This window comes from Ochotona curzoniae, unplaced genomic scaffold (assembly GCF_017591425.1).
Source record: "Ochotona curzoniae isolate NIBS_2020 unplaced genomic scaffold, NIBS_Ocur_1.0 scaffold_3890, whole genome shotgun sequence".
Lineage (NCBI taxonomy): Eukaryota > Metazoa > Chordata > Mammalia > Lagomorpha > Ochotonidae > Ochotona > Ochotona curzoniae.
In genome coordinates, this window is record NW_024467115.1 from 34,730,928 (window position 1) to 34,746,855 (window position 15,928).

Below are 15,928 nucleotides of genomic sequence, written 5' to 3' on the forward strand. Positions count from 1 at the left end.
AAATAAATAAAATTTTAAAACAGCAAATTAAGATGGACTGGGTGGAGCAGACTGCATGGGGTAGAGACGGAAGCCGCCATCTTCAGCCGCTTCTTCTCTGTAAGTATGTTTGGGTCAGGAAAAGAAAGTGAGAGGCCAGGCCTGATCCATCCCTCACCTGTTTATCTAACCCATTCAGTCACCCTCGTCACTGTCTCTCTCAGGGTGCGCCTCCTGTGGATGAGTGACACCTGTCTGAAGCTTGGAGCCAGGAGCCTCTTCCTGGTCCCTCGTGTGGGTTCAGGGGCTCCAGCACCTGGACCATCCTCTGCTGCTTTTCCCAAGCCATTAGAAACCAGCTTGGTCAGATGTAGAGCTAAATGAGATAAAGTCAACTTGTGTGAGAAAAGCATATAACCAAGTCTTCTGGCCTTGACTACAACAACCAGACAACATTCAATCATTTATACTTAATGGTGCCCACTGGTCTTATAAGCCATTAGGGACAAAGCAATTAGAAGATTGGGTTGAAGCGAAAACAGGAATGCACTACACTCCTGCACAGGAGATTTCACGGCTTGGGCTTCTGGTGTTCAGGAAAGAGTGTCATATTTCCAAAGCCTCCATGTGCTATGATGCAAAGAGTCCATTGTGGCTGAACTTTCTAGAAAACAGAGGTGAACAGACCTCCAGAGGATTCCCTTTTATTTCCCCGATTATTCCACATGATCTCAATCTCAAATAGTTTTAGCTCTCAAGTATTTACTTTCGAGGACCCAGGGTGGAGTTAAGTATGGTTGGTGCCATGTGGATGATGATGGCCTGTGATGTAGGAGAAGCGAGAAGCACTGGTGAGGTTTTCCCAAGCCACTTCTGGAATAGCAACGAGACTAGAAACAAAGGGAGTGAAGGATCATTGCATGCATGTACACACACACACACACTCCGAGAACACACTTGATAGACTGCGTGAAAAATTATAACACATAATTCAAACCAAGAACAGCCTAGGAGAAGATGAAAAGCACAAGGTTTTAAGCTGTAGTGAGGTACTTCTTGAATTTCACTGTTGTTACTCTATTTCTGGAGACCTCAGTCATCCTGAAGTGACGTTTGACTTGGGAGTTCTGGAAGTTTCGCCCCCCTATGGGTGAGGGGTCCTTGTGGTTGAAGTCCTGGGTGTAGGGTTTCAAATTAGAGACAGCAGCCAGCAGGGTCCAGTTTGCTTTGCCAGCCAAATGCTCCATGGTACTGGCAAACAGACCTTGGCACATTTTAGTGGGTTAATTGTCTCTCTCTCTCAATACAGACAGGAGCAAGGTGATATTTTTTATGTAAGGATGGCACAAAGTAGATTTTGGGTGGATTTGTTGATGGATTAAATGTAGTCTATTCCTATCTGGTTTATTGTCCACACTCCAGTTTTCTTAGTAAGCAGATTAGTGCTACTGCTTGCCATTGTTACCAAACGTATTTAATTTTTGATCTAGCTTTTTTTTTTTTTTTAATCCTGGCTAATTTTTCCCCCTTTCTTTCATGAACTCATAGGCTACTGATCATTTGCATAGTTGCTTCAGATTAAATACTGTATCCCATCTCTTGCATTGAGTCAGAGTTATTCACTGCTAACATCTAAATCGGAGAAGTGAAAAGGACAATTGTTTAGTGCTTTTTAAAGTCCCTGACCAAGATCAGTAGGGAAATCCCATTAGCTCCATTCATCGCATTTCTCACAAATCTAAAAGGAAAGCAAGTATCCAAAGCCTTATTCTTTAATAGTTCTTATTTGTAAAACCTTGACAAGGCTTTATTCTAAATTGCTTCCAAATTACATAAAGAATACTGAGAAAATATGATGGGCAGTGAGTCGTAATACTTTCAGCCACGGAATAAATAAGTAGAACAGTTAAAGGGGGGGCTAATCAGAAAGCAAACAGACTATGATGGGCGAGGAGGAGGCGACAAGCACACAACTGTGGAATTCTTGAGCTACCATCTGGCTCAACGCTCTTCAAGTGGGCAAGTTGAAGAGCCTTTTATTCAGGGTCCAACAACTTATTCAAAAGGAGCGGCATTTGAATATTAATATTTCCATATAGGAAAAAAAAGCTGGCCCTTTTATAACCAAAAAGGAATGTTTAACAAAATAATGGGTAATCCTCTGGCCAAACACTGAGCCCCCTGTGGGTGGGAGGTGGTTTCCCCGCCTCTGGCTTAGGGAAGACTGCTCAAGTTGTCATTGCAGTTTGAAATTCAGATCAGAGGTGCAAAATGCAGGACCACTTCAGGAAAAATAAGGGGCACACAGCAATGCTGGCCTCGCGTGGCTGCTGTGAAATGGGAACCTACTTTGTCTCCTCGCCAGCCCCTTGGACGCTGCAGGCAACCCGCGGCTGGTGAAATAGGAGCTCCCTGTATCTGTTCAGCGAAGGTGTTTTAGGAACAGGTATCTCAGCCTGCCCCGGGGTTTAGGAGGCAAAACCTCGTCCTGCGGCTCTGTTGTGCAGGTTCCTGCTGTGTGCTTCAGGGTGTGGCATCTGCTACACAGGTCGCCTTTGAGAGCAGGCCCGACGCAGGGTGCAGGGTGGCCTTCCTTTGCCAGCATCCCAGTCCCAGTCTTCTTGCTACATCTGCTGACGCAGAGTGAGTTCACAGAGGCTGTGACTTACGCGTCTAACCAAGCCTCTTTTGTAAAGTTTTGTGAGAAGGGTTGGAGCTGAACTTGGTGACTCACCTACTCTGTTAGGATTAGTTGTGAAAATGAAAAAACAACCTACAGCTAAACTTGTAGGAACCGACTTTGACCTAGCTTATCAAATGTGAGAAAAAGCACCTTGTGTTGATACGAGGATGTTTGGTTTGATTATAACTGTCTGAAGCATAAACATGTGATTTGAGAATATATGGGTACAAAACATTTATACTTGCAGATGAAAACTTTGTGTGGTTAGTGTGGATAACCGGTGTGTATTTGAATGAAGGGACAAAATCCAGGGAGAAAAACATCAAAAAGGCACACTAACTAAGATGTAGCATTCTCTCGGTTGACACCGACCAGTGATTTCACCTTCTGGCTCTCCTGTGCTCTCTGCCGCGGCGATAAGCCCAGTTTTCGGTTGCTTGGACAGAACGGCAATTTGTTGTTTTTATTCCAAGGGACCCCTTGGATGTGCACCTGGCTACCCCACCCCTACAAATCACCATTCTCTCTTTAGTCGTGTAACATGTTTGCACTTGGCCAAGCAAACATAATGAGTCTATCTGAAATACAGAATAAAGTGGTTTTGGAAAACGACCTAGCTATGGTTTCTGCCAGCATGACCTCCGGAAGGCTCTGATTTGAAACACTGTCTCTCCAGGAAAGCCCAGCCTGCTCTAGCCCAAGCGAGCCTCGCTTAGCAAGCACTAGCTGGTAAACTCACAGTGCCAGCACTCAGGCCAAGCTGGAAAGAACTAGAAACTGTATAATGCTTTTGCATTAAGATTACACTGTTCTGTTATCCATCTTGTGTCTATTAAACTATAACATTTATTTAGTTTTATTCCACGGAGACAAACGCTTATGGAGAGGGGTAACTGCGCCCATTAACCTCTGGAACACGATGGAAGGTGTTGAACAGACTTATGGGGACGGGGAACTAAGCCTGAGCGGTCTGTGGCTCTCATGACGCCGACGGTGACATCTGCCTGGGAAAAGTTGTTGGGAGAACAGCAAGGCCGCCCGCCTCTGTGAGAGAAGGTGCTGTTCTTGTGGGTGAAGCTTTCACACAGATATTCAGAATGCTTTAGAAACAGCCACATAAGCTGTATCTCCTGGGGCGGGTGCAGTCCTGTGAGCCTGGGTTGAGTGCCCACCGGGCATGCGGTGGGGTGGGTGAGCCTAGTTACTCTTTGGATGTTGCTAACCTTCCCTCAGAACCCTTTCCTTAATTCTGCACTTGGAAGAAGTTATGGGAATCCCGTCGACGGCCCACAATCAAGGCAGAGGCCCGCGTTCTGAAAGATTACATAACTCCTAGGAGAGAAACGGCGCTTTTGTAGACTGCCTAAATATTTTTTCTCCGTGGACTGCTTCATAACCTCTGGGACTCGCGGACAACTTTGTACCCCCTCCAGCCTCCCACCCGTAGCCCTTCTCCCTCTTTTGTCTGCTAGTCAGACTCGTTTTCCACCTTTGTTCCTTTTTAGACGTGAAAACAAACACGCGGGTGCCCGGTTGGCAAGGAGACGGAGGCACGAGGGGAAAGTGCAGCTCCAGCCGGCCCACGCTGTCGCGCTCCAAGCGGCCGCCTGGCCAGCCTCAGCCCCTGGCCCCGAGGTTTCTCAGGGCCCTGGACCCCCAACCCCGGCCCCGCGACGCAGCTCCAGGACGGGCAGGCCCCGGCCGAGTCCAGTCCGCGTTTTGCGAGTGCACCCGAGTAATCAGAAAGACAGAAGTGGATAATAGTTGTTGGAGCTCGCTCGCTCCCCTTCTCATGCCATGCTGGGCCCGATAGGTTCAGCCCGTCCGTGTATTTACCCATATCCGGGTTAGAAAGGAAAAGAGAAAAGTTTCATTAAAAACCTGAACTTAAAAACTTTCACCAGGAAAGCACACAGCAGGAGCAGGCCCAGACCGTGAGGCGTGCCCGGGGCCCGACGCTCCGGCGGGGCCTGCGGAGGGGGAGGGGGTCGGCGGCTTCCCGGTGGGCCCCGTGGATGCGCACGGGAGGGGCCGCGGCCTGAAAAGTGGGGGGTTATTCTCTCGCACACGCTCCCCCAGTCCCCCGCCGCCCGGCCTCGCCACGCCGCGGCGATCATGGCCGCGCGGGCGCCCCCCGGGCCGCGACCGGCGCCCGGGGCCCGAGACCTGGAGGCGGGGGCACGCGGCGCGGCGGCACCGGGACCCATGCTGGGGGGCGGCGGCGACGGCGGCCAGAATAATGTGCACCACCACCCCCCGCACCCCCGTCACGAACTGAACATGGCCCATAACGTGAGCGCCGCAGCCGCTGCCGCCAGCACTGGCAGCGCCAAGAGCGGCGGCTCCGAGGCGGTTCTCAGGGAGGCTGCAAGCGCCGCCGCGCTGTCCTCCTCCTCCTCCTCCTTCGCGGCGGCAGCGGCAGCGTCCTCCTCTTCCTCCTCGTCGGGCCCGGGCTCGGCCATGGAGACGGGGCTGCTCCCCAACCACAAACTGAAAGCCGTTGGCGAGGCCCCCGCCGCACCGCCCCACCACCACCACCTCCACCACCACCACCACCACCATGCCCACCACCACCACCACCATGCCCACCACCTCCACCACCACCACCACGCACTACAGCAGCAGCTAAACCAGTTCCAGCAGCAGCAGGAGCAGCAGCAGCAGCAGCAGCAAGCACAGCAGCAGCGGCAGCACCAACAACATCCCATTTCCAACAACAACGGCCTGGGCGGCGCGGGCGGCGGCGCGCCCCAGCCGGGCCCCGACATGGAGCAGCCGCAACATGGAGGCGCCAAGGACAGTGCCGCGGGCAGCCAGGCCGACCCCTCGAGCCAGCCTCTGCTGAGCAAGCCGGGCGACGAGGACGACGCGCCGCCCAAGATGGGGGAGCCGGCCGCCGGCCGCTACGAGCACCCGGGCCTGGGCGCCCTGGGCGCGCAGCAGTCTCAGGCCGCCGTGCCCGGGGGCGGCGGTGGCAGCGGCCCGGCGGCCGTCTCGGAGTTTAATAATTACTATGGCAGCGCTGCCCCTGCTAGCGGCGGCCCCGGCGGTCGCGCTGGGCCTTGCTTTGATCAACATGGCGGACAACAAAGCCCCGGGATGGGGATGATGCATTCCGCCTCAGCCGCCGCCGGGGCCCCCAACAGCATGGACCCCCTGCAGAACTCCCACGAAGGGTACCCCAACAGCCAGTACAACCATTATCCGGGCTACAGTCGGCCCGGCGCGGGCGGCGGCGGCGGCGGCGGCGGAGGAGGAGGAGGAGGAGGAGGAGGCAGCGGAGGAGGAGGAGGAGGAGGAGGAGGAGGAGCAGGAGCTGGAGCAGGAGCGGGAGCTGTGGCGGCGGCGGCCGCGGCGGCGGCGGCAGCAGCAGCAGCAGGAGGCGGCGGCGGCGGCGGCGGTGGCGGCGGCTATGGGGGCTCGTCCTCGGGGTATGGGGTGCTGAGCTCCCCCCGGCAGCAGGGCGGCGGCATGATGATGGGCCCCGGGGGCGGCGGGGCCGCGAGCCTCAGCAAGGCGGCCGCCGGCGCGGCGGCTGGGGGCTTCCAGCGTTTCGCCGGGCAGAACCAGCACCCGTCGGGGGCCACCCCGACCCTCAACCAGCTGCTCACCTCGCCCAGCCCCATGATGCGGAGCTACGGCGGCAGCTACTCCGACTACAGCAGCCCCAGCGCGCCGCCGCCGCCGCCGTCGCAGCCCCAGTCCCAGGCGGCGGCGGCGGCGGCGGCGGGCGGCCAGCAGGCGGCCGCGGGCATGGGCTTGGGCAAGGACATGAGCGCCCAGTATGCCGCTGCCAGCCCGGCCTGGGCGGCCGCGCAACAAAGGAGTCACCCGGCGATGAGTCCCGGCACCCCTGGACCGACCATGGGCAGATCCCAGGTAACCCCCGCGCCGGCCGGGGCCTGCTTCCGCCCGGCGGCCTCGCCGCGCCGCGAGCCCGAGTTTCTTTCTTTGCCGCTTACTTTTTCCCAGTTTTCTCGTGGGGGGGCGGCGGGGCCGCGGCCGCCCAGGGCCATCTTAGCGGGCGGCCGCCTCCCGCCGAGGCCCGGCCGCCTTGGGCCGCGGAGCCCGGGCCGCGCCGTGGCGGGCCCGCGCAGGGCTTCGGCCTCGGATGGGCCGGGCCGGGCCGGGCGCCCCGGCTGCCGCTGTGGAGCCGCAGCCTCGTTCCGCACGCCGGCCTCTGAGGCGCTGAGGCGCGCGGGAGATCCCGAGACACCACCCCGCGGCGGGGAAGGCTTTTGGGGGGCTCGGGGTGTGGTGGGGAGCCGAGTCGGGGGAGAGCTTTTGTGATTTAAAAATCGGCCCGCGAGGTCTGGTGGGGGTGGGGGGCTCTGTGGACCCCATCTGCCCCCGGGTAGTGCCCACAGGGCGCCCTGACTGGGCACCGAAGGAGGAAGTTTGTCCCACCTTCAGCCTCGTAGCTTCCCAGGTAAAAAGGCAGAGAGAGAGAATAGGTTCGCTGGGTGACGACCGAGGGCTGTTTTTCCTAGTTGGGTCGAGCCACCCGGAGATGGTCGATGCGGGTTTCTGAGTTTGAATGTTTACTAGCAAAGGAGGGGAAAAATAGAGAAAAAAAAAAAAACCCGGAAAAGCCACGATTTTTTAGCACGGCGAGGAGGTCAAATATCTGAGATGTATCGATTCTTTCCTAAGAATAGCCGGGAAGCCCACGCTCGGGCTCAGGGCTGCCTGCGAGGAGTCACCTTCAGCACACTGGAGCACGTTCCCGACCAATTGAACTTATTTGATCACGGGTTAGGCACACGTTGGGCTCAGCAGATCCCGTCAGACGGCAGGCCTGTGAAAATGGACCGTTTCGGGTGGCGTTTCTCGGGGTTTTCTTTCTCTTTGCCGTCGCCCAGGGCCGCCGGCGCTGTTAGGGAGCCTCCTGCGCTCTGGCTGTGTGCTGCTCGGAGGCTGAGCCTAAAGACCGACTCGATCTCCTTTGCAAGGTTTGGAATTTGAATTGTGGAGGTAAACTGGCTGTAATAGTCTCCAGACAGCTGCCTCCTAGTTGACATCTAATCTGCCATCTGATTGGCTCCGCTCTCACCATTGGGCATTTAGCACTGCTGATGTAAATACAAGTGCTGAGCGTACAGTCACAAAAATTCTTGCCACAAATAATAACCCGACTCTATTGCAAGCAGATGTAAGGTCGGGTATTATTCAAAGCTGAAATTATTAGGAAGCAGTTATTAATAAGGGGATTAAATACAGAAAAAACATTACATCTGTGTTCAGTGCAGGGCGTTTAAAAAATTGAGGTCTCTGATGACCATCTTACAATATGGAGTTGACCTATATCATGGACTGCAACTGTGGGCGGAAGGTAGGGCCAGTGACAAATAATTCCGCGCAGATTTGACCGATTATTGGGTTTGTTAAGGTTTTACAAAAAAAAAAAAAATTAGTCTGCCCTTTACTAATTCAGTTATAAAAAATTTGATTTGTGTCAGCGTTTGTAGTTTAAAACAACATTAAAAATTCCGAGAATCTGATGGCCAACAAATCTCGGGGTGACATTTAGCCTTTCAGCAAGATTAAAGCTATATATTTCTAGTGTTTTGCATTCTGGCTGTCTTAAGATGTTGGTGGAGTATTAAAATTGGCATATTAAAAAAGATGCAAATGACTTCTTGCAGAGAACAATTAATTAAAAGGGAAACAATGAGTATTTCTGTGTGAAGAGGTAAAAATCATTTTATGTTTTCTTCCCTGGAGAATACAAACATGCTGCAGAATTTTTTTGTCTCTTGATTATTTTGTTAGGGTGTGTAACATAAGGTTGATTCAAATTGCTCACACAATGAATTAATCAAACTGGATTACAGACGAGCTGCGCTGTGTTCCAGATAGCCCTGCTTAGGTACACGTCTTGATGCTATAGAAGTTTTAAAAATACCGATCCGCTGAAGGGCATCACGGTGGCTGCGTGTGTGTTTTTATTTAGTTCATTTGTTTTGAGGGAGTTGTGTTTTAATACTAATCGGCCCTTAGAAGAGAGGCTTGTGCGGGTAGGTGCAGGTCTGAGTTGAGCACAGCCTGCCCATCTTGGCCTGAGATGCTGAGGGCCACCGCCTCAGAGCGTTGCTGAATGGAGTTTTACTTTAATGGAAATAGGTTTTTCTGTTCATAATGAGAAACTTGTGATTGCAGTTTTTGCTTCTGATTCATACAAGTATAAACATTATAAACCTCCTGTAAACCCATGTAATTAATCTTAAAAAGCTTTGTGTTGTCAGCTTGCTTTTTTGAAGGGGGCAGTAGTTTAAAATTCACGTTTTGTGAAGTAGAAGCGAAGTTGGAGGCAGATCTGGGCGTGTTATTGAGGATGATTGTTTCCTAGTGGTGCTACTTATTTTCTTGGAGTGTGAGCGAATCTGTTAGGTCTTGAGTGTGACGCTGGAGAATTGCGTTTTTCTGGTTTTTATTTTTGAAGGGTGGTGGCAGGGGAATGACTGACAGGTGACCTAGGCTCCAAGGTCTCTTTGAGGTGTCTTTCTCTGTAACACGTGGAACGTGCTGTGTCAGTTTTACTTACTTTTTTGCCCCTTTTCATTTCTGGAGGCTTGTACTATTTTGTGTTTTTGTGATAATTACACTAAGCAACAGTCATTTGTCTAAAATATTAAATTATTACTGGACTTAGATCATAAAATATCATTAAATCACGTTCAGTGATGACTTTTTTGGCTTCTAACACGTTTAGTTTCATTTTTGATTTTAGGAAATGATTTACATTGGGTGGCACGTGCTTTTGTAATTGGGAACAAAGCATAGACATGAACTGAGGGGAGGGCCTTGCTAAAAGTGCGATAAGCCGTTTTAGGATTCCGTTGGTTACTGTATTTTTTTCCTAAGTATTCAGCTAGAGCAATCTCAGAGGGAATACCGAGGGCTGCTGGTACACACGGACTTTCTGATGCCCACGTTTCTGCTGGGTTCCATTAATGCTGTTTTAACTTTGGCTTTATGGAATGTAACACAGTATGATTAAAAAAAAAAAAAAAAGCCTTGCTTACCGTGCAGAGCGAAGTGAGTCCTGGCTGCCGCCTCACTGAGCCGGCAGCTGTGGGGTGGCTGCTAGCACCTTCCCATGTGTCACCAGAGTGTACCCAGAGAGGACTCCTCCTCCTGGGCGGCGGGGGCGGCCCCGTGACAGCTGAGTGGCTCAGCGTCCCCATTTTGCCAGGGCATTTTTGTGGCGTTCCTAGATTCAGTGGCTTTAGAAGAGGTGGACTTGGTGACTGTAATTAGTGCAGGAAGTTCATCATTGAAGAAGTAAGAAAATAGAACAAAAATCTCTGCAGTGTTGTGTTTTTGTAAAGTTATCGGGAATGAAGTCATGCGTGCCTTACAATTGCTTTCAGTGGAAACCTTGTTTTTTGGTTTCCTCATTTTGACAGTTTTTTTTTTTTTTTTTGGTACAGTAACCCACTTGATTAAGATAGCTATAACTTAAATTTATGTTTTTGTTACTACTAAATCATGTCTGTTCCAGGGAACAACGTGTCTTTCCTTGGATGTAAGATGGGAAACCTTAACCCTTTTTTGTTTCTTTAGTTCTGTTTATCTGTATTTAGGAATGAATTTTTTCTGGCAAGGCTTTTTGTACTGTTTCCTCCCCCCCCCCCCGTGTTTGATTGTTCTATCAGAAGTGTGTTATGGGTAGGGATATAATCTAGTTCACATTTGGATATTTACATTGCTATCCTTGAGCTCAAGATGGTTGTGCTGTTACTGGGTTGAAGAGCGTTAATATCTTCGTGCCTGCAGAACACGAGCATTATGTAGCCGGCTTTTAAAGAAAACAGGTGTACCAGACTCGCTGGGGGTCTTTGGTTCCGTTTCTTACTAAATGGACTTCATAATTTAGGGTAGGGCTATCTAGAAAGATGACATCTGCTGTGATAGGCGCACACTGGCTTCCCTGGCTTGCATACCAGCCTCCCAGGCCACCCGATAAGAGGACCCGTCTCTGTCCTAGCAGGAGCGTGTTGGGAAGGCGGGCGGGGGCTCAGGGTGAGCTGGCTCCGGCAGCCGCCTGCGCGGTCCTGGGCGCGGGCTGGCTCGGCCGGGGCTGGCTCGGCCGGGGCTGGCTCGGCCCGGCGCTGCCCGACGCTGCTCGGCTCGGGGCTGCGCGCTGGGAGCCGGGCGCGTGCAAAAGGTGCTGCGATTTCGCTCGCGTCACTTTCATTTCGGCCTGGTGTGTTCGCTTTGTAAATTGGAGGCTGATAATTTGTGTTTGGTAGGACCGTCCCGTGCTCTTTTTAAAACAACGGGATTACGGAAAGAATGAAAATGAATGTTAATAAACTCAAGTCCATTGGATTTTTTTTTTTTTTGCGCAATATGTAGATTTTGAAAACGCACGTTCTAAAACTTGAGGAGGATCCACAGTGCTGTTTGTAGTGATGGAGTCGCGAGCTGCCCACCGGCCCCTGGGATCCGAGAGCCCGCCCTGAGTGTGCCATATGGGGTGTGTGGGGGTGTGTGCACCCCTGAGGGGGGGGGGATCCCCAGCTGGAGCGGGGGTAGGGCAGCTGGCACCACTGCTCCTCCACCAGGCTCAATTGATCTGTTCGACAGGGCTGCCTCTCTGCTGTCGAACGTTACTGACACAAGACTAAGTGGCCTTTTTGGATTTTAGTTGTGGGACTTGAGTACATTAATTCTAAGCTAAGAACTTGGTTAACTGTAGACTTTTTCCTCTTAGAAATTTGAACAAAGCAGATGATTAAAAGAAGTGTCTTAGGTCTTGTTTTCTTATTTTTACCTGTGCGTCCCTAACTCTTGTTTTACCTGTGCTTCCATCTGAATGAGTGGAACTGCTGGTACAGACACTGTGGTGTTTTTTTGCTTGTTTGTTTGTTTTTTTTTTTTTTTACTCTTAAACAGTTCACTTTGAGAGAGTGAGTTTATCAATGTAGAACGTTTGTTTTTTTTTTTTTTTTCACAGAGCTTTTGTCAAATATGTTTTATTTTTGAAACCTTTCACTAGCGGTAATTGTGACCTAGTAGGCAGTTTCCAAACCCACTTCTGTGTGGAGCAGTGCTCGGGGATGTCCGCAGGCTGCAGGTGAACCAGTGGCAAACTCGGTTTGTTTCTTGAATGACACGAGTTGTCAGGAGGGAATCTGAGCCTTGGCCGTGAGCGTGTCTCACCTGACCCCTCAGGTGGATGGGGCTGGCCAGCACCCCAGGCGGTGGGCAGGAGCTGAGGGGGGCTCCCTGGCGTCTGTGGAGGTGAGCTTGGAGCTGAGTCTTCAGAGCCGCAGGATAAGTCAGCCCTTGGGAGGGAAGCCCTGTGTGAGGGAATCTTGAAGACTCCTAGGTTCCATGACAGCTGTTTTTTTTTTTTCTCTTGATAATTAGATACCAAAATATACATATATGTACAGGCCTGTTTCTTTACAGCAAGCAGCCATGTAGCAGTGTCCTCAGGCGGAGGCCATGGCTGCTGCTGTGTGGCCAGCCCACTGTGCGCGGCCAGTGGCCTTCCATCTTTCCAGACTGAATTCAAAGCTTCCCTCTCCCACCCTTTTCCTCATACCAACCTTGAAAATTGTGAGCTTTTAATTTGTATTGTAAGTAAAATCTTGCAGTCAGTCCTATCAGCTTTTCCACTCCCTAGTTTATTGGTAAATTCTGTTTGCTTTTCCACTTCTGCTTTATTGGTAAATTCTTTCTTGGATGTGCCATTGGAATACTGCTGTTCTTGTTTATTTTATTTTATTTATTTTTAAAAAAGATTTATTTATTTTTATTTCAAAGTCAGATATACAGATAGGAGGAGAGATAGAGAGGAAGATCTTCCATGTGATGATTCACTCCCTAAGTGAATGCAACAGCTGGTGCTGCACTGATCCGAAGCCAGGATCCAGGAACTTTCTTCTGGGTATCCCACACAGGTGCAGGGTCCCAAAGCTTTGGGCCATCCTCAACTGCTTTCCCAGGCCACAAGCAGGGAGCTGGATGGGAAGTGGAGCTGATGGGATTAGAACTGGCGCCCATATGGGATCCCGGCGTGTTCAATGCTAGGACTTTAGCCGCTAGGCCACACTGCCGGGCCCTGTTCTTGTTTCTTCTTGTAGCTCTAACTTTGGGGTCATTCTCATAGAGTTGTTGTTTCTTTGCCAGTTATGGCAGTAGAAGTTCAGAGCTGCTTTTAGGATCCTTCCTAGGGTATAAAGGTTTTTGGGGGGATTTTGCATACAAATTTTGGACTTTTACTCGTGAGTGCCATGTTTGTCTCCCCCTTTAGCCTCTTTTTTGGCCCCTGCTGTTTGCTCCCGCTGCTGTTGGGCAGTTTGGGCACAGCCGTTTGGAGGCCTTTCCTTGCCTTCTTGCTGTGCCCTGCTCTTCCGGCCCGAGCAGTTGGCCAGCCCCAGAGAGGCCGCGTTCTCTTCGTGCTGTGCTCTGCTCCAAACTCTGTGCTTTCGCCTCCCTCGCATGGCAGCTCTTGAAAAGGCAGAACATCGTAGGTGGGAAAACTACTACAGTAAGATGATTGCCTTTTAATGAACTTTCGAGGCAGTTGTGGAAGGGATGCTCCTCAGATCCTGGTTAGTCTTTGCACTGGCCCTTTCTGCGTTGAGTGTTGTGTTTTGACTACTGTTGATGCTGGTTCTCATGTCCTCATACAGGCAGTTCTGTGCTTTTAACACCGCTCTGCAGAGGGCACGAGCAGAGCCTGCTAGCTGGAAGCAGCAGTCCTGCATGCTGTGCATCTGTGCCCTCCTGCCGCGGGGCTGAGCAGCTGCTGAAGACGGTCCCCTGGCCGGCTGTGGGGCTGAGCAGCTGCTGAAGACAGTCCCCTGGCCGGCAGTTACTGGGCGCGGGTTTTCTTTTTCACCTTGAAGGACTTAGGTGCTCTAGAGAGGGAGAGGCAGAGTTGCACCCTTGGTTGGCTCACTCCTGACTGTGGTTTTCTCAGTCAGCCCTGTGCGCCCACAGCGTGAGCTGGGCTCTGGGAACTTGCTCCCATCGTCCCCGGGTTGTGGTGGCTTTGTCGTCATGGCCTTGGAGCCGGCTCGCTGAACGAGTGTGCAAGCAGCAACCTGTGGGTCCGCCGGCCTGCCTCCGTGGGCGAGACGGAGAGGGATTTGGTAAAGCAAGTACTTGCAGGCTGTGATGTAGTTGTGACCTAGTAGCTCTTCTATGTCCATCAAAAATTTTGGTTGTGCTGTAGGCTTACTTCCGGCAAAAGAGTAACGAAGAGCAGGAAGATAGACTCACCTTGAAATTGGTGTAGGATGGTCTCATCTCTTTCCCGCAGTTCTCTACGTTAGCTAGACTCAGAAAAGGAAAGTTAAAACAGTCTGCTCAGATTTAGGAAGAGACGTAGATTGCTGCGATATTTTTGGGAGCTGTTTAGATAATGTATGCTGGCTGAGGAGTAAATTCAGCTACTGCTCTGGGTCCCAAAATAAACCTTGCGCAGAGTGAGGCGCTGGTGATCTGTGGAGGCAGCTCGGAATGCTCAGAGCACCTCCTGGCTCCTTCCCTGGTGGGCGTCCCAGCAGGCTCACCGCACTTCACAGCCCGTGACACGACTGGTAATCCCAAGGGGCATCGAAAACTTGGCACCTCCGTTCTGAAATTTTGAAGAACCAGGTTTTAAGACTTAGTAGACACGTATTAACCCGTAAACCCATTTTTCTGTCCTTTATGTTTTCTTTCCCAGATTGTAATTTTTGTAATAATTTTACGTTACCCAATGAATTCTAAATGACCTTGGAGGCAGAAATGTAAAATGCTGCTATGTTTCTGCCGTGTGTTTGTGTTTGTGTTTTGAGGCACGCTGGTCTGACAGGGAGAGCGGGGCGTGGGGTGGGGCAGCTGGTCACAGCTCTAGGCTTCAGCGTGCGTGGTCGCTGTCACCCAGCACGGGTTCATTTCCCTTTTCTGTAGCATTGGTTAGAGGGCAAAGTTGTTGAAAGTCTTCACTGAGGTCATTGGCATAAATCCTCCATCCATGCCCCTCTCCTGACCCAACTGCCTTGGCACTGTGGGGCGTGGTTAAGGACAGACCCCTGGTCTCCATCCACAGGGGAGCCAGACTGTCCTGGGCTCCACATTTTGTGCTACTTTGAATCTTTAAACAAATGGCTAATGCTTAATCAGCTTGCTCCACTGAACTGCTTCTGCAGCTCACTGCATTCCAGACGTGTTCTGAAATACCAGCGGACCTGTGCAGGCAGCACGTCGTGTGCATTCCGCCTGAGCTCACAGTGGTGAACTCCTGCTCAGTAGCTGAGTGAGTTGGTTTGATTTACGGACAGAGCCCGCGCAGGGGCTACTGTCACCATCCACCCTATTCAATAACAAATTCTGTTTTCTGACCAAGAATCACTCCTTTTACACCTCTTAGACACTTCCCACTTCCATGACATGCAAAAATGGCTGACTTTTTAGGGGAGCTGCTGTTTGTGCTGGGAGTGGCATTTCAGAAGTGTAGAGCTGGGCTCTTGGAGCTGGTGGGTGCTGCGTGTGGCTTTCTCGTTATGTTCAGTGACTTGCTGTTTCTGCTTTGCCCTGGCTGAATATACTGCTCAGATCTGCTCCTTGGCGGAATTATAATTTTTCTTAATGGAGGCAGTGACCACTCAGGTCGTCAAAACGGCAAAAAAACCAAAAAAATTTTGGGAGCAAGAGAGAGCTGACATCCACTGACTCATTCTCCAAATGTCTGCAAAAGCTGGGACTGGGCGAGGCCGAAGTCAGGAGTCAGGAGCTCGGTCTGTGTCTCTCCTGGATGGTGGGTGTTCAAGAACTTTCACCTGCATGTGGAAGCTGAAAATCCAGAACCCCAGCCTTGTGATAGACGTGGGCGTCCCAAGTGTTGTCTCGGACACTAGACCAAACTCTTGCCTTCAGACAGTTCTACTCTATGCGAGATGGTAAAGCTATAGGGGAACAAATATTTAATGAGTACCACCTTGGCACTTAAAGATGCAGAGTAAATATAACAGTTTCTCCCAGGAATTATCACAAACTGCAGGTGCTTCACAAAGTAAAAACAAAAGGGTATGGCTACATTATTGGTCTGAAATTTTTATGCAGAAAGACTACATGCCTCAAAACATTCGAGTGGTTGATAAGATATCAGAAGTAAACATTTCTCTTTGGGTACCTTTCTCATCTCCAATAACAGGCATGAGGAGTCTGCTCCGTCTGGATTCAGTGTTGTGGTGGAAGACAGGGTCTGGGACTTAGAGATTGTCCCTTGGTGCAGTGGCAGTGATGGGAAAGGGAGCTTAC

At 51.2% G+C, this 15,928-nt stretch overlaps 1 protein-coding gene across 3 annotated transcripts in view; it reads left to right on the top strand.

Moving 5' to 3' along the window:
- Positions 1–4,913: 4,913 nt before the first annotated feature.
- Positions 4,914–15,928, top strand: part of ARID1B (AT-rich interaction domain 1B) — a 358,041-nt gene continuing 347,026 nt past the window's right edge. For 2 of the 3 annotated variants that reach the window (XM_040965219.1, XM_040965217.1), the window contains exon 1: positions 4,914–6,541. In XM_040965219.1, coding sequence (XP_040821153.1) covers positions 4,943–6,541 — 1,599 coding nt within the window. In that variant the 5' untranslated portion in view covers positions 4,914–4,942. The remainder of the gene's footprint in view (positions 6,542–15,928) is intronic. The other variant, XM_040965218.1, reaches the window with a different exon arrangement.